The following is a 22,166-nucleotide window of genomic DNA, read 5'->3' on the forward strand; positions in this document are numbered from 1 at the left end:
TTTTCATATTTCAAAGCATATATTTCATTAAATTTGTCTTCAATTTCAGAAACACAAATAATGGAGAAAGTAAAAAGTGCTTAGGCTAGGCGAAGTCAGCATAACCTTCATTACAGAGACCTGCAGTGTTTTATCTTTGCCACCAGAGGGAGGTAAGCATTAAAGTACAACAAAATGAACTTCATGTAACAGGTCATCTGCAGTTGTTAAACATCTATGTGACAAGTTGAATGTTCTTCCAAAACTTTCTTCACTGTTAATTTAGCTGACAGAGTACACTATGCCTGTAGATAACTAGTGAGTCCACTGAGAGGAGATATATGATAGCTCGGAGAGAAACAGTTGGCGCCTTTGGTAGCTGACATGTACATTCATCCACAAAAGTCATTTTCAGTAGAAAAAAAGTTTAACAGTGCAATCTTTAGTGTAGCTCAAGAAAAAAAGGTTATGATGCGTAGAGAAACAGCTTTTCCAGTTCTGCTGCTTAGGTTGTATTCCAAAACATCTTTTTGCATTAGTCCATGTTCCAGATGGAGCTTGCAGATAACTTTGTTATCCGGATGAATGTTCCAAGAAGCAGAAAAGCCTGATTCTGTTCTGCAAAACCACCTGACCACAATGTTCCCCCAGTTAACACAAATATAACATTTTCATGTTTTAGAAATGTGAAGATGTAAAACTAAGCATAAATGAAACAAATGCACCCTGTTTACATAATTCAGTGCTGTTACAGGATTTGTGTCTGTCTTTACTGATATTGGCATCTGAGAGTAGGGGCAACAATATTTTGATATTTATATTGATGTCATGTCAGTGCTACAAGTAGTAGGGTGAAAGGTGTAGATTCTTGCAGCCTCGATATTCCAGAAAGATGTATGAGGATGTAGTTACACCCCTATGTCATCCTCACTCCACCTTCTCCTCACCCCTCTCTGCAGTCCACAAAGTTCCCTTTTATCCAGTAACAGATCTGAGCATATTTGAGCGGGGTGATTCTCACCGCTACATTAAATTCCTGAGACGCCCCTTGTCGCTCCACCCACTGATGCCCAGAAAACACGCCTATCACCTTCCGCTCCCAGCGCCGACGCCTCCCATCCCACATCCGGGCATATACTCCTGATCCACTGGCCCCGGGTTGAGCATCACAGTGCTGGTACAGCAGATCTGATGTCTCCTCACCGGCCCGACAGAACCGATACACCAGCTGGCCTGGACGGTCATTATCAAATCCTGAGAAGTGGACCCGATGACCGGGCAGCTTCTGAGCCGGGGGGCTGACTCCTAGCTTCATGTGGCGGCGTTTGTGGGGTTTCTTGAGTTCAAGCAACGCGTAGTCATAGTCCATCCCAATGTCATTGGCATTCCCTTTAATCCATCCTTTGGGAACATGGGTGCGCTTGGCTCTGATCCACTGGAACTTCATTTTGTTGTTGGTTGGTGGGGCGTAAGGATCAGGACCACCTTCAACATGGTTGGTGAAGTTGGAGGGAAGGTAAAAGGAGGCAGGCTGTGTGACCCGCTGCTTGGGTTTTAAAAAGCCAACGCGAAGCTTCTGGGCTCCTTTCACGTAGTTTTTACCATCATGAACACAATGAGCGGCTGTGAGAACATGACGGTCCCCCACCAGTGTACCGGAGCACCCAGTGGACAGTTTGACAGCCACTGAGAAAGGATATTTAAGCAGGAAGTTCTGTCCAGCAATGCTAAAACGCCCATCATGGCCAAAGATCTGTCGCTTTCTCCTGACATGTGACTGCTCAGCCTTTCCAGAAGACCCTGAGGAGTAGGCCGGACTGGTCTTAGAATTGAGGTTGTAGCCATAGATCCCAACGGCAGTCTCAGTTAGTTGACCATCAGAGTGGAGAGTCTCATAGGACAAAAGGCGCCGCAGGTCCCAGTAGCTTGGTTGAGGGGCTCTTTTGTGGCATTCTGGGTCACAGGGGGAGGTGACATCCAGACGGGCCGGAGACAGGAAGTGAGGGGCAGGCCGAGGCTCCGTGTTCTGTGGGAGGACCACAGGGACACGCTGGGGAATCCACTGGGGGCGGGAGGAGGAGGAGGAGGAGAAAACAGGGGGAAGAAGGAGGAGAAATAGGAGGGGGGTAAACCTGTGGATGGGCAGGAGGAGAGAATAGGTGAACTACTGTACTAAGAAAAAAGAAGTGTATCAGACCCAACTTTTCTGCAGAGCCCATGTGTTTGTGTTCAGACCGGATGTCTGGGCCTCTCTTACTGTCTGCATGAAAAACATCCTCATTCCTAACAGCAGCATCATGGACTTACAATCACAAGCAGGGGAGGGGGAAAGTATTTCAACTTGAAGAATTTTTATCTGCGCTGGAATTTGGCAACTGTAAACTTCCACTGTTTTTAATGCTGCAAATATGACAGGGCAAAGATCAGGCCTTACTAGGCTCTGATGGAAAATTCCTTAAGTGGTCTAGGGGATTGGCCTTAAGCCAGCAAGAGTGGCTGGGTAACAAGCCATAGTTTTGTATCTTAAACACACTCGCACCTTCCTCTCTCACTGGGACTACAATATACAGCACTCTGTCATGGAAGTGGTGCAGAGATAGAGCCTAGAAAAGTCTCCTGTAAAATAAAAAATCGTATATGTGTGTTCCAACCTATACAGCACATAAAGACCATATTAAATATTTGTATTTCAGGAGGAAAAAAAAGATTCTTGAAAAAAACTTTATTCATCCATCGTTTGTAATTTACTACTTCATCAATTCATTTTTTCTGACTTCGTCTCATATAGGCCTATAAATAGTTTACACAGCTTACTGCGTTACGCACAGACGAATCTGACATAGACGTGACTTACCTGGGGGGCGCAGACCGGGAGCGCATGGTTTCACGTCTGCAGGTGAACTGTTGGCTGAACTCTGAAAGTAAAACCCCTTCAAACCAGAGCTGGCAGAGCCTGCGATGGGAGTTTAACTGGCGAACACCCCAGCTGCAAAAGGAGACCAGTCGTCTTCTCGACTCTTCTCTCAGGAACTGACGGCTTTATTTAATCCGTGACAGTCAGGAGTTGTCCAAAAGCAGCAGCCGGGTCGACAGCGGAGGAGTCGGATCATTGTGCGCTGCAGGAGGAGGTGGTCTCCTGTCTGTGTGAGCTCACTGTGCTGTGGGATATGCAGGATATACAGCGCGCGTGTATCCGACCCCAACAAGGTCACGTGACATCACATCACTGCTGCTGGTCGTAAATTTGCGGCTGGTCCGCATCCCTTCATCAGAGGTCTCAGTTCAGTAATAAATAAGCTTGTAATCATCCTTGGATCAAATACAGGTTTGTGTTTTGCAGTTAAACATGATGCATTTGTTATTTGCACTTTTGGACCAATTAACATGCGGCTCTGACGAATGTCTCACTCAGGAGTGCAACTGATTATTTCCTCTGGATAATATTAATAACAGATAAGTTGTTTTTTTTTAATCCAAAAAACAATAACAGATGCACATGCAAGTTCCCTGTGACCAAGAAGGAACATTTTCTTTGTCTGAACAATAAAGAATTCAGCTGAAACAGATGATAGTTGTATTTTCTTATATTAGGAGATTATAGGAATCAGCTAATTGTGTTGATTCAGTCTCAGCCTTAGTGTAAAATTCTTTATAGAACATAAAAAAGCAACTGTTGACTGAAGTGATTTACAAATGCAGTTGGGTAGAAACATAAAAATAATAATGAAAATCAATAAAAGCATGAAAATCTGTATTTATGAATAAGTACAAGTATAAAGTATAAAACGGGCATATTTCACAGATAACAAACGACTAATAGCAACAGAGTCACCCGTCATGTCTTCAGTGACCATCAAAATAACATTAAATTAAAGTGACACAACACATTGGTTATTAAAATGGTCATTGATTAATTTTCTGTTAGTCGGCTTCTTGTTTTACCAGCTAATACTTCAGCACTAATCTCTACATCCTTTTTGTGAGTTATGAGTACGGCTTACTTTATAGTTGTGTATAGTGGCTGTATAATGTACAGCATTAATTGTATCTATTGTAGAATGAGGAATTCTGTGTCTGTAATATTTCTGAATAGTGATTTTACCTTGTGATCCTTTGGCTCCCATAGATTATCGTATTATTCTATCTTGCAGGCCATATTTTCCGTATATTTTTTTAGTGCTATTATTTGATAAGATCCTATTGAGATCGCGTGTTTTTGTATTGACTCTTTTACATTGTTTTACAATGTTTGACTGTTTTATATTGTTTTTATGTATCAAATTCTGTGTATGTAACCAGGGCGCCATTGAAAATGAGACCTCTGTCTCAATGGATTCCCCTGTCTAAATAAAGCTTCATAATAAATAATAATAAAAATATTCAGAACTGACAAAACAAGTTGTGAGGGGCTGCTCAGAGTATACAGCCGCTTGATGTTTTGTTATCAGCAGGACAGGACAAAATAGCTGGACCGAGGCAAGTTCTGCCTGTTCAGAAATGGGTCATGGAGAGAGGAAGAGAGGAAATGTAGGCTTGCGGAGAGGATGATGGAAAAGGAACATGGAAAAGGTTGTAGTTGTTTTAATGTTTGTTGGTGTTTGAGAGAAAAATTTAGATGTTGCACACACAAAACACTGACCTACATTCGTTCTTTATAGATCACGACCGCCCCCCGCCCCCTTTCTCTTTTTCCCTCTCTCTTTGTTGTGTGTCTCTCTCCCTCCGCCACACACAAACACATCCACAAATGCTGTCAAACTACTCATTAAATAATTACGTAGCACGCATACATCAATGTTCCGCCCAAACAAACTTTCACACTGTTGATTCATTGGGTTGATCGCCCTGATGACTCTTGGCATTAATCACAAAGACCATTCAATTGAAAGCTGTTAGTTTCACAACAAAAACCTCACTCATTTCACATCATGCAGCAGTGATTATTCTCTCTGAAATTTAATATTTACATTCAAAAACGACCTCTTTGTGACTGTTTGTTTGTCATGATGAATTAGTTGAGTGGGCTGAGTGCAGTCATTGTGTGCTACTGATGCCAATGTTGAAAGTTTCTACTTGACCAAGCCAGGCTTAAAAATGTGCAAGCTGTTGCTAAATATTATACTCTGTAGTGACTTCATTAGGCTCAAGTGCCACCAGAAAGACAGAGAGAAAGAAGGAAAGAACAAGAGGGGTGGGGGTGGTAAGTGGGGTCTCATGCATGGCTGAACAGTTAGCCAACCTCCACCCACCCCTCCCTGTCCTGCAGCAATTTGTTCATAGACTGACTTTGTAATGAAAAACATAGTGCCAGCAGTTATCGTTGCATTCTTGTGCAGAAATATTTAAGCATTTTGGGTTGTTGTTTTTCATTTTGGGTTGTTGTTGATGTTTATTTGCTTTCTGGTGGAGAGTTGGATAAGAAGAGCAATATCACTCTCTACGGTGAACTTGTAGCTGGACCCAGCAGCAGGTTGGCTTAGCCTAGTGTAAAGACTGGAAACAGGGGGAAACAGTTAGCCTGGCTGTGTCCAAAAGTAACAAAATCCACCTACATCTGAAGCTCACTAATGAACACGTTATTAAAGAGTACTTGAACACCTCCTGAAAAGCTTGTCGCTGCTGATGTGTAGTGGTTTTAACTTTTCACCTTGCTGCAGTGACGTACAGGTGTATTTTTAGTCCAGATGACGTCACCATTGAGTGTGGTTACAGGTGCGACAGAGCACACTTCTGACTGAAACAGTCAACTGGAGAGGGCAGCAAAATACTACCTTTCAACCAGGTCTTGATTGATTCTTTAAGTCTTGTTGTGACACGGCAAACGGAGACTTCACTGCATCTGGCAATGACGTACCTCTGTAAAACAACAGATTACTCCCTTTAGACTTTGGTTTTTCAGATTAAACAAACAAATTATTACATGTTAATAGATGACCTTTAGAGGTGCTTGTAACAGATTGTGTTACCTTTGGACAGAGGCAGGTGAGCTGTTACCCCACTGTTTCCAATCTTTATGCTAAGCTAAGCTAACTGGCTATAGCTTTATATTTACTGTACAGACTTGAGGGTGGTATCAATCCTCTCATCGAACTCTCAGCAAGAAAGCAAATAAAAAGTCGAACTATTCAAAGTCTCCTGCAACTGATTATAGATCAGCACCTTTGCCAGGACACAGGGTGGACCTGCTGGCTCATCAAACACTGTTCTGAAGAACACAAAACCACACCCGTCCCACAACCCAAATTTACAGTTAACACACACACACACACACACACACACACACCCCAGTAACTCTGATCAGCTCTGCAGCCTCACCAGTCTCTCAGGTTTACACATGAACCCAAAGTTACCTGAGGTTTTACATCAAAACTCCCTGTAGTTATTTTCCTACCATTCCAACAGATCAGTTATTTGTTGTTTGATGATAATCAGTTCTTATTCGTGCGAGTCGATGCTTGCATTTTGGAAAATATATATTTCTTCTCTAGGACAACAGGGAGGGATGCACCTTTTTTTTTTTTTTTTTTTTTTTTTTTTTTTTTTACCAATGCCTGGGTGCTAATAAGGGAGACATTTCTGTTTGTCTTGAATTGTTATGAAAGAGCTCATTTGTTTGGCCATGCCCACTGTTGTCAAGGAAACCCACATTCCCCAGAGTACTGTTCATGTTAATTGTTTTATTCGTCCCACTCTCGTCCTCTCGCTTCTGGCCACAGACACAATCAAGCAAGTGTGGATGGCCTCACAAGTTTGAATTCTCTCTCTTCACATCCCTCTGTCTGTCTCTCTCTGTCTGTCTGCTCTGTTCCTGCTTTGGTTTTTCCTGTCCCTGTGCCTCTCAGCCTCTTGTTTGGATCATTGCTCCCATCCTGGACCTCTTCTCTCACTCGTCCCAAGTGGCCATGTAACAGCTGTTTGGCAAAACAGGATAACCACAGAGGTCTTTTGAGAAGTTATTTGCTGTGAAATCTTAGGGGAAACTTAAGCCAAGTTTAAAGCTCAAGGCAAAGCCAAACGGAAGATAATATCACTGTTGGCAAGCACATTTGATGTATAACTTTACTTGCCTTATGTAAAAAAAAAAAAAAAAAGAAAAAAAAAGGTCAACACTGTTTCGTTCAGCTGCTGTTGAAGGAATCTGCTGTTCATGATGCTCAGTACATTCCATGAGTTATTTTGTGATGATGTCTTGTAGTTTACTGTTTACTTTTACTCTTACTGTTGTTAGTTTTACTGGAGTATTTACTTTCCTCCACCCTGAATCTATGCTTATATATCATTTTGTGAATTCCCACGTTACCCAGAATGCCATTTAGAAGTCCCACATAGTAGTGATGATTGAATAGCAACAGCAGTAGACCATTTTTATAATTAGATTGGTTTCAGTCTGTTGGCTCAACAATCACTTCTTGGAGTACACTCTATATATTTAATGCAAACTATGTAAACTCAACTTCATGGTCACATACACTGCAATTGTCAACACTATGCAAGCAACCATATAGTGACGGTTGGGTCGGTGGGAATGACAGTAATTTAATAGTCGAAAAATACACCTGTTAGTGATATCTTGTGGACAAACTAATGATGATGTTTGGCTTTTGTGTACTGTAGTTTCTTTTTACTTATCAACTGATATGTATACTGGAGCCAGTATATCTGTGATAAGCAAATACTGGCCCAGCGTTTTATTATTTGGGCACTAATGTTGATATGACATCATGTCAGTATTTCGGATGGTCTTTTGATGACAGATTTTAAAGGTACCCTATCTTTTCGTTTCAAACACAGTTATGTTTACATTCACTGTTTCTCCCAGAACACACCATGAATCCCTCAGGCATAACAGAGGCCAAACAAAGTAGGTTACATCCTTCCTTGGTAGATATTTGCTAAGATGATTTTTAAAAATATTTTTGGAATCTGCAATGTTAATGTCCCTGTTAACATTGACTAGTATTCTCCTTCTTCCCTGTTTTTTGCTGCATTGCTGTTTCTTGGTGCATAACTGCCACTATCAAACATTGGATTAGCAATTGTTTTTGTGTTCAAGCTTGTAGCTTGTAGATCAACTAGATAGAACAACTACTAGTCAAATACACCACTCCCCTCTCTAAATTATGTATAAAAAGCAGAACTGTGGTTGTTTGTAGCTCTGGTTTGATCCTCTCACACATAGCGTTAGCAAGCCTGATAAACGCAAGCAGAGAAATGATAATGGCGCATGAATGATTTATTCCTCTTCAGTATCAGTAAACACATAAACATAAACCACATAGTTATGGCAATGTACTGACACTCCCCCACAGACACACAGACTGGAGAGCCTCTCATTGTAGAGCCACAACAAAGAGCCACACAGTGAGTCTCTCAAATAAACCTCAGATGTGCTTCTAGTGACTGTCAAAGCTCCACCAGACTTCCTTTCTCTCCAACAGAGGAAGATATAGGGCTGGTTAGCTCTGAATACCAGCTCTACTGTATGTTGCTAAATATTGCTACACTGAACAGAGGTCAGTGTCCAATATGTAACCACAATCCCTGCGTCATACACCACACTACACTATATTACACAATGCCACACCTCCTACAGTCATTGCTACCGCTCCCACTCCTACATTGCATTTTTTAAATATGCTGGATGGGAGGCTTCTGGTAGAATATGAGCATGCACTCATTACTCATTAACGGCAGGCTGAAAAGCAGTGTGGTTGGGTGTGGTCAGAAGTGAGCTCTGTTGCACCTGCAAGCACCGCTAACAGTGATGTCGTGGAGCCCATCTGTACATCTCTGCAGTAAGGTGAGAAGTTAAACCAATGTAGGGTTGAAAAAACAAGATGTTTAAGGTGTGTTAAGTTAGTTTTTTTTTTTAAAAAACAACTTAAAATCAACCTGAAAATCTTTAATCATTCCTCTTGCTACAGTGATGTAAAAGTGTATACTCCAGTGGTTGGTCAGTACACTGTGACATCACTGTTGGGTGTGGTTGCAGGTGCAGATGTCTGACCACACTTGTCAGTGATGCCTTATATGACCAAAAAGTGCGACTGAAAACTGTCAATCAGAGGGGGCGGAATGATCAACCTTTTCTTTAGCACATAAAATTTCGACATCATGTCGCCCACACTTATGGTATGTCATTCAATTCAAATAGAGGAAGCAGAAGAAACAGGGACTTCCGATGTCAAAAGGCACGCAAACAATACACACTGTCAGAACAGCAGTTCTTTCTCCCTACGTGTCCACTCACAAAGCAATGTTTTTGATGAGTGAGCTATTCTAAACAGTTTTCGCCTACAGGAAAGTCTTGCACTGTGACTATGGGTAAACCCCCTGGCTTGGCAAGGCATGTAATACTCTGGCTCAGTGGAAAATGACTCACATCCTTGTGAAAGACATATGGCAAAATATTTATGACATCCACCAGGAGCTGTGGTTTTCTGATGTCCAATTTTTTGGGTTACAATTTGATGTAATCCTTACAAATGTAATTTAGTTCATTTCGAAGGTAACGATTATTTGATCTCTCCTCTCCTCTGAGTTTAGCTTTTACTCATGAGGCCAATGCATGTAATCAGATCAAAGCATGATTGAATCAAAACACTGAGTCTTTCATCATACAATGGTTCTCTGGAATTTACCCTTCAGTAATGGATGCTGAATGCTGGTCATGGGTGCAGTTCATATACTTGTGATCTGACAGCACAGATGTGGAGGGAATGAAGAGAATGAGCCGCTCCACTGTTCAAAATTTTTCTTTATGATTTTGTAATTGCTTTCTTCCTCATCACTAAATATCTTTAAATTGCCTCTCCTGAAATTATTTCCATTTTCCATCTCCGCTTAGGTTTTTTGTGGAAATTTCCCAGACAGCTTTGGCCGGGTCCTGAACCACTGCTGATGCGTGAAGTTATGCGACTGATGCAAAACCTGGCTTTAATTGTATTTTTTGTCGGCCCATATCATATGTTTTAAATGTGAAATATGTTTGGGTTGCTTTGTGTTTAATTGGACAACAGGGTGTTTGATATAATTCAAAATGACGGAGTGGTAACACTGTATCACAGAGGCAGCGACAGAGTTCAACAACTCTATTTGATCGATAGTTTGTACCTCAGACCAAAACATAAAAATTTCTACAAACAGAGTAGCCACTTCCCTACAGATGTAGCAAGACCTCTATTCTACTGGTTTAATGTATGTATTCGATAAAATGAGTCACTGATTGGTTTAAGTACTTGTCATTTCGATCAGGGTTCACTATATGGGATCATTAAGCATTCAAGTCCAATGCAATTCCAGACAATAACCCTGAAAAGGCTTCCTTCAATAATCTGTAAAAGAAAAATCCTGTTCACTTTTAATACAGTGATCAGCATCATCAGACCAGCATCGGTACACATGTGCACAGTTTTTCAAGGTACTCGGTGGTAAAGTTTGAACTAAGCATCTTGGGGAACTTGCCATACTTCTCCTATGGATTTACACTGTCTCAACAGCCCCTCTTATACAGCCTGGTCAAGGCGGGGATGTTGCCCCTGTATTCTGCCTCACTGCTCTATATAAAATGTACGAACATGGAATCTGGAACATTGTTTTTTCGGCAACAGACGTAGTCAGAGAGCCAAATCAACATCTGTGTAAAAGAGAGAGCCGGCATGACGGGACAGACCCTGATGCTGCTGTGGTACACATCACACCTCTGATTCCAGAGGCTGTAGCGGCATTATTAAGGATTTGTTTGGTTCTGTGGAAACAAAGTCGGCAAAATGAGTGGTCTTCTTAATGGCAATGTCGGATCTCTGTTGAAAAGAGGCTAATATCTTCTTTCTCTTTGTGTGATCCATGATGTGACTCCACGATGTTGAGATCAGGGCTCTGTTGGAGCCAAACCATCTGTTTCAGGACTCCTTATTCTTCTTGTCACTGAAGATAATTCTTTATGACTCTGGCTGTATGTTTGGGGTTGTTGTCAAGCTGAAGAATGCATTCAGGAATAATCGACCACACATCTAAAGTGCCATCTAAAGCTTTTGCACAATACTTTATTTTCTCATTATTACCATTTACCAAGTTATTCATTGTTTCCAAGGAACTTTTCTTGTTGTTACAACATACCTCTAACTTTCTCAGTATTTCACAAAACCATTGTAGCTTGTTAAAACAATGTTCAGAGTGGCTATGTGTTGAAAGATCTACTGGCTCTGAGCAGCAACATCCTGTAATCGAATCATCTGGCAAGAGGTGCTGACAAATGGAGAAATTATTCTTGAAAAAATAGTTACAGCATGAAATTCACACTAAAACCACAAATTGCCATTTAAACATTTATGTTTATGCAAAGATTAGACAAACACGACACTTTGTGTAAATATGTCAGCTTTAGAGGTGCCTGTAGGCGTATATTTGAACTTTGGAGACTCGGGCTAGCTGTCCAGTCCTCAGGCTAAGCTAGGCTAACCATACTCCTAATCATCCAGCTTTACTACATGGACATGAAATTGATATCAAACATCAAGTCACCTAATTCTTGGATATACAGTAAATATGTGTATTTCCCAAAATGTGCAATCATGCTTTTAGAAGACACGCTGTCCAACACTGACAGTAGTTGTGACAATAGCACCAAACCTGATAGCAGATATGCTTACAACAAAACAAAACATTAAATCCAGCCAAAAGCATGCCTCATTTATTATCATACTGTTCCCATGAATTTTCATAAATACCAGCAACACGCTTTTTTAATCCAACTGCGCGTGCTGCCAAAGGACTCTGTGACTCAGACAAGCACCTTATTGGCTTGTGCTTGCTTCTAGTACGATCCAAGTTGAGTCACTGAGAGAACCCACCCATCCCTGAGAGAGCAACCACACACTGAGGAAAATGACAGTCTGTCAGCCACAGATAGACCCCAGATATCAGGAATCCCTGTGAATCCAATCTCAGTTTAAGCCCCATGGGTCTTTACAAAGACTGCTATCCAGGGATTGTCTCATTCTCAGAGCAAATTATATTCATCCTTGAGTCTGTCTCACTTATGTGTGATTGAGAGACTGATTTCGCACAGACAAAGCACATCTTGAGCCCGAAGCAGTTCGTGTGTGTGTGTGTGTGTGGTGTGTGTGTTGTGTGTGTGTTGTGTGTGTGTTGTGTTGTGTGTGTGTGTGTGTGTGTGTGTGTGTTGTGTGTGTGTGTGTGTGTGTGGTGGTGTGTGTGTTGTGTGGTGTGTGTGTGGTGTGTGTGTGTGTGTGTGTGTGTGTGTGTGTGTGTGTGTGCGCGCGCATGTAGACTTTTTAGGGAGCACCAAGTGGTTCAGTATGTGGTAAAATGTCAGGAGGATGAGCATCTGTTATACAGGAGACAGAGTGTTAATCTTTTTCTAGAGCTGTGGAGACGGTACATGTTAGTCTCATCTGTGTGACTCAGATAACCCAAAACACCATCAGCACAATGGCAATGTTTTTCAGCTGCCGCTTTCCTGTTTTGCTTCTACTTCTGATATTGACCATTATCTCTTTCTTTCTCTCTCTCAGTCCACCGCTCTGTATTTCTGATGATGACAGAGGTCAGAGGTTAAACTCTTCCAGCCAGGCAGAGGTGGTCTTACCACACGACACAAGCTTGAACATGGAGTCTGTCAGGATACCAGTAAGATCACTTCTGACCATAATAGCAGACCACAATTGTCCCCCTGTGCACTTTGATGATGAAATTATCTCCATTTCTCTGGTCCAGACCCAATTATCTCTACTGTATCGCAGGGGAATTACCTCTGTGCATGTGTGGGAGGTGTGGGGGATGTTAATGATTGGGTTTGGGATCTGGGACCCGTGAGTCACCTCCGGGTTGTTGAGCTGCTTGATCTGCTCAGCTCTTGCCTCTTCTCAAACGGATCAGCCAACACTGCTATTCTGTTTCTAAACTTTTTACACACTGTATATAGCTTTTTCTCATATATGTTTTGTATGAGTTATATGAGTTTTTACATTTCATAAATGTGAAATTTGTCTGGCTTCATAAGAAGGAACAAAAGCTTCTCCCACTCTAGATTTCAGTTGTGTGCTCTGACTCAAAAAGAAAAGACGGTAATGTTTGTTCCCTCACAACCAAGTCAAGGAAAAGGCAGTGCTCCAGTATAAAACAAATAATAAGTCAACAAACAAGCTGGTAGCTCTATGCGACATAAATAGATAGAAAGGCAACATTATTATGTGAAATTATACTATGAACAGAAAGTAAAAATAAAAATAAATAAATAAATGCATCATCAAGTAGATATGGTACTGATCAGATATTTTGGTGGAAAACGAATACGTCATCTGAGAATATTTTACTCAGTATCAACATTATTGCAGCTTGCCAAATACATTAAACATTTTCTCATTACGTTAATAGAAGACATAATCCATTTTGCATTAGATTTCCTTAAAAATGTATTTGCTGTTGCAAATTAGTTGTGTATAAACATAATTTCTCGGAGACAGGGTTGACGTCCAATGACATTTGATCTAACAGATATTCAGCCTCTAAAATAAGTCGAGGGTGACCAATTCAGGCCTTAAATCGGGCATTATCCAAACGCTGTCTGGCCAGCGTTTAGTTTAGTTAGCATGCTAGCTAAAGGTTGCAGATATTTGATCAAAAACCAAAGTAGTGAGCAAATCAGCAGGGTTCATCATGAGTGAATCATCTATAAATATCTGTACAAAATTTTGTATTTTGTGAAAATGGATCTCATAGATATTGAAATATTTCACTGGGGAAACAAAAACTTTGATTTGCTGGAGGTGCTATAGTGAAAGTCAGTTATCTCAGTAGTAGGTGAGATATTTCATTCTCGACCCAACTAGTGGACCAACTGACAGAATCAGTGAGATCACTCCTGACACTCTGATGAAGGCTTCACGCTGATTGACTGATAAAACTGTCAGCAGTTTTATCAGTCAATTTGTGTCAATTTTTTGCTCATTCACCTTTTTCCTGACTTGGTTTTGAGGAAACAAACATTCTGCATTTGCTCTCTGTTTACTGCCGGCTGCCTACTGGACACTTGAAATGTGAGAATTTAGGCTGTCTTTTGTACTGCACGGATGAGACTCTGTTTTCCAAGGCTGCTGTTAACAATCCCTCCAATGATAATGTTATCTTGATCATGTGCCCGTGGTAATATGAAGAAGTACTGAAGTGCTTCCAGAGGTTGTGTCCTTGGAATGGTTGAGATGTTGATGTGTCATGAATCAGAACACGACAATGGCCGTTTTCACATTTATAAGCATTTAGCATATTAACTCAGCTGGTGTTTGGCAAGAGGAAAATGTCACAGAAACTGATGTGCAAGAGCAAAAGAGTTTAAGGGAGATACAGAAACCAAATTTGAAATAAATGCCAAACTGAGGTTGAACATCTGGTCTACGTGAGACATGTTATGAATGTCTCTTTTAGTTTGCGGGGCGTCTGGGACACTACATGTTGGTCCCATTGAAACTATATGTATGACTCAGAGAACCCAAAACATCATTGATAGAGTAACTATTGTTCAAGAGGAGGTTTCCTGTTATAGTCTCATGTATTACATGATGGAACATATCTGTCTTCTGTTTCCTACAACTTTGTATAAAAAATTGTCAAAGAAGCAATAAGCGATTTTCCTGCGGTATAGTTTCCTGTCACTTAACAGTTTTTATTCATCATGAGAGAGGTGCTAGTGGTCACATTTTTCTGTCATTACTGCTTTAAAAAATACACTCTTTAGTCTTGTTGAGACACGTTTATTTTTGACCTTGGAATCAGCAGTTGAGAAAACAATCCTGCCACAAGGTCCATTTGTGTCACAGTGATCCTCAGCAGATGGAGTTTCCCTGTTGTGATATGATCAAAAGCTCCATAACAAATACTAAATACTAATTCCTCAAAATTCTCAGCACTGGACCAACTACGTCTGCTTAAGATCATGTGATATGATTGAAAAACTGAGTGAGACTTTACTTTGTCAGTTTGTCTCTCTTTTTAGGCTTTAAGGCAGCTGGAATTCAACTGAATACAAAACCCAGTGTGTGTAGTGGCTTTTTCTAAACCGTTAAACCATTTTAAATATAACAAGCTAATAAATCATTTAATGTAGATTTTTTTAGCTAGCAAAATGGCTCTAGGAATGGCACTGTCGGTTGGCTGGTCAGTCTTTCACTCTGGTCCAGACTGAAATATCTCAATAACTGTTACTGTAGATGGATTGTCATCAGAGTTTGTGCAAACATTCATGGTGCCCAGAGGATGAATGCTGCTGGTTTTCATAATTCTTTGATCCTTTTGACAGTTTTGGTTTTTAGTGAAATCTCAACAGATATTGGATGGATTGCTGTGTCATTTGGTGCAGATCTACATGGCACCTTAGGGTGCATTTTGATAACTGCGCCTTCATCGGGTCAACATTTTTTTTCTTTGCTCAGTACTTTGCTTCACTAAATATCAGAAAATCAATGACATTCCCATTAGCCAACTGTACTTTGTACTTACAATTGTTAGCATACTAACAAGCGCTATCATGTTAAACATTAAATTTAAACAAACCTAAACATGTTAGCATTGTCATTGTGACTCTTAACCTTGTTTAAAACTGAAACTTTATGTTTGGAATCAGTTAAAGATTTATGACTGTTGTGAATGAGGGGCTTGGGACTAAGTGTCATTGACAGTGTAGGGAAGTCGGAAACTATGAGCAGACGAACAAACACATTGCTGGTTTTGGTTGAGTCATGAGATTTTTTGACAATAGAGAAAATTTAGAGCAACACCAGATTTATATACCAGACCTTGTTGTTAGCAGCTAACACAGTAACCTAAGATCGTGAACATGGTTTACATTACATTACATTGTCCTTGTCAGTATATTAACTTTAGCATTTAGCTCAAAGCACCGCTGTTAACATACTGTTTTCCTGACCTACAACAGGAGTTTTTTTTTTTTTTTTTTTTATCCAGGTGAAGTACTTCTGTTTGAAGGAAGAACTTAACTTGTAAATATGTATGAAATGTTTGAATGAGCTGAAATATAATATTTAACAGCTAAGAGAAAAAAATCCACTGTATTTGCTGATCTTTATGTTGCTCCTAAAGCCATAAAACTGCACAATGCTTGCATGAGGTTATGGGCTGAGCTACAGACAAACATAAGTCGTCTTACTGTGCGGTCCCCCTCTGTGTCCACCCAGACAACAACATTTCTCTGTAGCCATTTCTCTGTACCCAGACACCCTTGCTCCCACAAAACAACTGTTGCCTTGGTAACCAGTAAAGTAGGGCACAATCACTGACCAGCAGGAAGTGTGGAGCATTTCAGGTTAATGAGAGCGTCCATGTGGGAAGGGGTGTGTTCACAGCAGGAGGGAGACCTCTGCGTCATTCTGACAAAGGGGTTTTCCTTGTGTTTATGACAGTGGGAATATTGTTCCAGTGTTATCCTGCTAGTACATACAGTATCACGCCATTCAGTCAGTTTTATAAACAGGATATTTTCTGTTTTCCTGTCTGCACCCTGTATAATTTCTTCCGTCTATTGTGTGAAGTACCTGTGAAGTATTTCCACATACCAAAATATAAATATAACAAGGTATTTAATCCAATCTAATTTTCCCAGAAAAATAGGGAAAATGTGGGATAATTTCATGTTACAAATTTCACTTATTTCACATAATTCTCAACTATGACAACCAATTTGAGGCTTTTATACTGATCAAATGAACCCTCACATCCTGCTGAATTTCAAGTGTTTTTTTTTTGTTTTTTTCAGTCTTTCAGAATTTCCAACAAGGTTTTACTGCAGTGGAAGATGGAGTTTTCCCACTAGCAAAATAATTCACTTAACAAAACAGAAATGTAAGACAGAGTTTTTGACTAAGATGGATGCACATATTACAGTTTGGTTCTCAGTAGGATTCTGTTGTAATCCAAAATTTCCTCCAAGGAGCTGTGTCTGAGATGTTTCTGAAAGAGGGCTGATTGCAGGTCACTCACGTTTTCCACTGTAATCTATCAAACTAAGGTTGTAAGTGTTGTAATATTGAGTACATACAGCCTGGATCAGAGACTGTGGTAGGAAATGGCCTGCAGCCAGTTTGGCTTGACTGCAGGTCAGTGAATATGTTTGTTGCGTGCTGATCTTGGACCTGAGCTGCAGCCCACAAACACACACACACATACAGCCTGGCTTTGCTGTAGTTGTGAGGACACAGTAGATTAAAACTTTTTCCTTGTGGAATTATGTAACTCTTACCGTAAAACAGCAAATATTTATTTTTTTGCCCACTTGAAAGCAGCATAACAAGCTTTAAACTCATCATTATCTCCTTATCTCCTTATTAGTTGATATTGCAAATGTATTTGCTAACAGTTACATATCCAGCACACAATGCACAACAAGTGGATTTATTGGGGCATCTGGCCACAATGAATGTTCAGGCCTCAGTATACTCAACTGAAGTTTAATGGTCAAACAGTGTCTGAAATCTCTTCCTCCAACACCGCAGGACAGAGCAGCAGTTTCAGACTTATCGCTCATAGAGGTTTTTCAATAAGGATGCTGTGATCTACAGTGTCAAAAGCAGCACCAGCAAAACAAAAATAAACCCTGCATGCAATGAGGACTGAACAAAATGTCCTCTCAGCTTGAAATGTCTTCAGCAGCATGTCAAGAGTATAGGTCTTCCACACACACACACACACACACACACACACACACACACACACACACACACACACACAGGCACAGTGGCCTCACTTCTTGGTTTTGGCAGGTTATCAACATTATCTCCATCTCTCTTTCTCTTTTCCCCCCATTCCCAGCTGTTCACATCTATCAAGACTGCACTCATTACCAGCAGGCAATTAAGGGTCTGGACTGAAGGTATTGTACTGAATCCTATTCAAACACAGGCACCCACCCACACAGACACAGACGTTGAATGTAGTGTTTGTATTCAGGCAGAGCAGCAGTGTAATCAGTCATGCTGCTGCAATACCCTTACCATGATTTGCCTTCAGCAGGATCATACTGAAATCTCCAGAGGCTCCTTATCTGCCAAACTGTTGCATTAAAAAAAAAATCTTACCACCTTGTTCTGTCGGACTAGAACTGAAAGTGCAGCTCACTGGGACCCGTTCCATCATAATATCAGGAGACACCCTCTATCTCAGTTATTAAAGGACGCAGAGCAAGTGCAGAGGGATTGGACAGAATGAACTTTAGATGATTAACAGGTGATGACATGAGGACTCGCTGCATGCAATTTTGTTTTACTGTGACTCACATAGTGTGTGTGTGTGTGTGTGTGTAGTTCAGTTTTTACATTACAGTTACTCACCTCAACAGCGCAACATGAATTTGACATTTTGTGGATCAGCTTTTTTGCTGTCTTACCCAGAGTTTGATTGGTGGGTTGACATTAATGTAGTCTTTGTGTGTTCAGTGAAAGGACTGGTCACGTTAGCTTGGTGCAGGGTCTGGCGTTGTGCGGAGGTGGTTAGTCCTGCAACTCCAAAGTTGTCTAATTTACATACTGTGCACTAATGTTAGCTGCTGGCAAGCCTACAGGAAAATGCTGATGGATAGCAGTGGAGGAACGTAACTCAGCACATGAAAGTTTTGAGGTACCTGTATTTTACTAGAGTACTTGGATTGTATGCTACTTTGTACTTCTATTACAAAACATTTCAAAGGCAAATACTATACTTTTTACCGCACAACATTTATAGTTGTTGTAGTTACTTTCCAGATAAAGGTTTTACATTAAAAGGATAATCTTATAAAATGCAATGTAGTGCAATTGTTAAAGATTAAACCAGTGGTTCTTCAGCCTTCTTGGCTTGTGGTTGGAGCTTCTGAATGCATGTCAGATGTCTGAGTTTTTAGCAGTTCCACTGAAAAGAAAATTCCCCTCTAGTCTCACATGGTTTCATTTAAATAACTGAGTCCAAAGGGTAAAACAATATCCAACATTTCACAAAAAAGCAGAAAAGCAAAGATTGGAGAAATGAACTTGAATTTCACATGCGGGTGTTAAAGGAACAGCCCTGAATAACACAAAGGCCGATAATGTAAGGAGTAATGTAACTAATCATTTTTGCTTTTGAGTAGTTAGTAATGTAATTATTATTCTCAGTGTAATATGTGACAAGTAATTTATTTGATTTTTCAAGATTCTCGCCCACCACTGGAGGCATCTGTTTTGCATTTACACATGAAATGTGTAAATCAAATTTTCCTTGTGGGATGATAATGTACTGAACTGGACTCATGCCAGGACACAAAGTGCAACTGAGAGTGAAATAAATTAGTGACAGTGGGAGCTTCATATTTTATGGGGGAAAATAACAAATCTGGAAGTGTCATTTAGTGACATATAGAAACTATACTGTAAAGGCAAGTTATAGTTTCTCTCATTCTCCCCCTTTGTTTTCTCTCCATCACTCTCTTGCCTTCTTCCCATGTCCACCGGCTGTGCAGGCTCTGAGAGACCCGGCCAGCATAGTTTGACCATAAACGGGCATGGGAGAGTGGTGAGCTACACTCAAACATAACATGCAGATGCACATATACAGACAAATGACAAACAACAGAAAAATGAGACCGGTTTAAGATTTCAGAGTTTGACATGCAAAATCCACCTGCTCCTTTTAGGAAATAAAAACATGCTACCCATAATCTTGGCAGCTCAGACTCTGTGTGATAAGCCTTAAAGCTAATTTATCTTCTGCTTAATAAAGAAGTCACTATGCTAAGTGTCAATTCAGCTCAGTGTCTGGGCAGTTTAAGTGCTGTGAAGCAACTGTGCTGGACAGTTTAACAGCAGCACCACAAACCACAACACACGCACGCACTTTGGCATATCCATGCTGATCTCCCTGTGTTGCTGCCAAGATGGACTCAGTGTAGCAGCTGTGTCTCCATGCTTTTAAATGTAGACATGTGTGTTACATTAAAGTGGACAGGAACCTCAGATAATACACCAGTGACAGTCAAACACAAAAAGAAAGGATAAAATGAAGATGGAACAAATATGAAGAGAAGTGGTGGAGGAGAAAGGGAAGCTGGTCAGAGAAAATGTAAGAGAGGAGGGAGGGGGGACCAAGGAGAAGGGAGCTTGAAAGCCAAAACTGTATGAAGTTTTGTCCAAATCACATCTACTGCTGCCCTTTGGCAACAGTACAAGTCATTCCTCTGTGTATCTGCGTGTGGATGTGTCGAGGTTATTCATATGTGAACCATTAGGATGCACCTTATGATTGGAGGAGGAACAGGAAAGACGGAGGCTTCACTACAACAGCAGAAGTATGTTTTGGTAAGGAAATGACAGTTTTTGACTTGCACAGTGTGTGACATGAGTTGCCCTCCGGTTGTGTGTGTTCTGTTTGTGCGAGACAGAGACAAAGACCACGTGTTCACGTGAGAGTGTGTGCACTCACATGTTCATATGTAAGACATGCTGCTAAGGGGCTGAGGGAACGGGCGTGGTTGTTTCTGGGCTCTGGCCTGCTTTGGTTTCATCGGAAACAGCAGGAAACAGCTTTTGGTTCTCAGACGGGATGGTGACGACTCTAATCAATAACAGATCTCACTTTTGATAATAAATATGTCTTTTTTTCTCCCAGCCATCATAAATCCTTCCTCATATCTTAGAGACTTTTTGCCAGTGAGAAAAGTTTGATTGCAGAATCTTCACTCATTCAGTTTTTAAACAGCAGACAGTTTCATCAAACAGCTGAAATCCTGCACATTCACTTTCATAGAACCAACAGCTTTATTGTTTAATTCAGGTGAAGATTTTTTAAATCACATTTAATCAACAATCAAATGAAAATGCAGTAATCATTTCATCATTTTTTTTATTGTTTTACTAACACAGCCAGCAAACACGGAGCAACTGCATTTAGTGAGTTGTGTTTCTGGCCAGTATTCACAACATTCACTCCCCTTTGAGCTCTGTTTTGGTCTCCACCAAGCCCTAAGGAATATAACTTATTTAGCTGCAAAATACTCTATTATGTTCACTTGCTGTAGTCGCTAACTTTGTCACTCTGCCATGTTGTGCTGGGCAGGAAATGTACAGCGGGTTGATGAGAGCTTGAAAGCAGCTACCTGCTGATGGAAACAGCGTTGATGAGAGCAGAGAGACTAAACGATGCCTTTCACAAAAGGAATTTGTGAGTACGACTTCCATGCAGAGCACGAATAGATCATGTTTCAAGAATGATCATTGCTGACAAATTGCAGATGTATTTGCAAGTCCTATAGGGCTCTTAGAAGTATGTTATATATGTATGGTAGCAAGTAACAACTTAGGTTTGACTCTTGAAATATGAAAAGATGCTAAAATCATGAGGTGATTATTCTCTTTGGGTTCATTACCACCAGCTCCCCTTTCAAATGACTCATAGTCACTTGATCCGTTGTTAATGTGAGAATATTGATTATTGCAGCTTTAAAGTACCTTATTTTTCTCACTTCACACCATCCTGTCTCAGACCATGAAACAGTATTCAGAGAGTAGTCAGAGCTCTGCTTATTTTATTAGTTCTAACCATATTCCAACATAATAGGTTTTCTTTCAGTGGTTTTCTTTCTCTCACAGTGCAAACCACTGATCATGTGCTGGTTGTCATTCAGTGACACAGCTCACCCGTGTTTGGTTTATGGGGACTGTACTTTGGTCATGGTGGGATGGTGTGTGGGCAGGAATGGGAACATCTGGATCTGAAATGAAACTTGGACACTTACTGTCAAAGAGCCAACAACAATCTGCCTGCCAGTAAAACTAGGATGGATATCCATTAGATCTACTAGCCTGGGAATATGGACACACACACACACACACACACACACACACACACACACACACACATAAAAGAATGGATAAGGGTGTTCACAATATTTCACAAGTTTCTTTAGTTTCACACATTTCACAGATTTTCTCTAGAGGAAATAAATTCACATTTGAACCAAATATATGAGGACACATTTTGCTGTTGCAGAACAAATATGCTCAGCCTCACATGACCCACTCCACTGTTTATAAGTCATTGTGTGCATGACAAACAGCATAAAGTATGTTGTCACTGGTCTCCTGCTGTCTGCTTGTCACAGAGGAGCATAGATACCCCATGAGAAAGTGCCCTCCACCCCACTAATAACT

General features: G+C 40.6%; 2 protein-coding genes across 2 annotated transcripts in view; one reads left to right on the top strand and one right to left on the bottom strand.

The window, feature by feature from the left end:
- Positions 1–3,147, bottom strand: prss23 (protease, serine 23). The gene is made up of 2 exons (XM_022768215.1): positions 2,834–3,147; positions 1–2,111 (listed from the first exon to the last, which is right to left on the bottom strand). The coding sequence occupies exons 1-2, from the start codon at positions 2,857–2,859 to the stop codon at positions 923–925; spliced, it is 1,215 nt and encodes a 404-aa protein (XP_022623936.1). The 5' UTR covers positions 2,860–3,147; the 3' UTR covers positions 1–922.
- A 16,998-nt stretch (positions 3,148–20,145) lies between these two features.
- The window catches only part of LOC111238690 (interleukin-1 receptor type 1-like), a 25,544-nt gene continuing 23,523 nt past the window's right edge, over positions 20,146–22,166 (top strand). The window contains exon 1 of the mRNA XM_022768328.1: positions 20,146–20,315. The gene's annotated coding sequence lies outside the window, so the exon portion shown is untranslated. The remainder of the gene's footprint in view (positions 20,316–22,166) is intronic.

This window comes from Seriola dumerili, unplaced genomic scaffold (genome assembly GCF_002260705.1).
Source record: "Seriola dumerili isolate Sdu_G_001 unplaced genomic scaffold, Sdu_1.0 BDQW01001449.1, whole genome shotgun sequence".
NCBI lineage: Eukaryota > Metazoa > Chordata > Actinopteri > Carangiformes > Carangidae > Seriola > Seriola dumerili.

Bases quoted from the DNA above. Each gene is read 5' to 3' on its own strand.
- prss23 (XM_022768215.1), bottom strand. From the start codon at position 2,859: ATGCGCTCCCGGTCTGCGCCCCCCAG. The intron at 2,112-2,833 runs GTAAGTCACGTC...GCCCATCCACAG, and splicing joins TCCCGGTCTGCGCCCCCCAG to GTTTACCCCCCTCCTATTTC.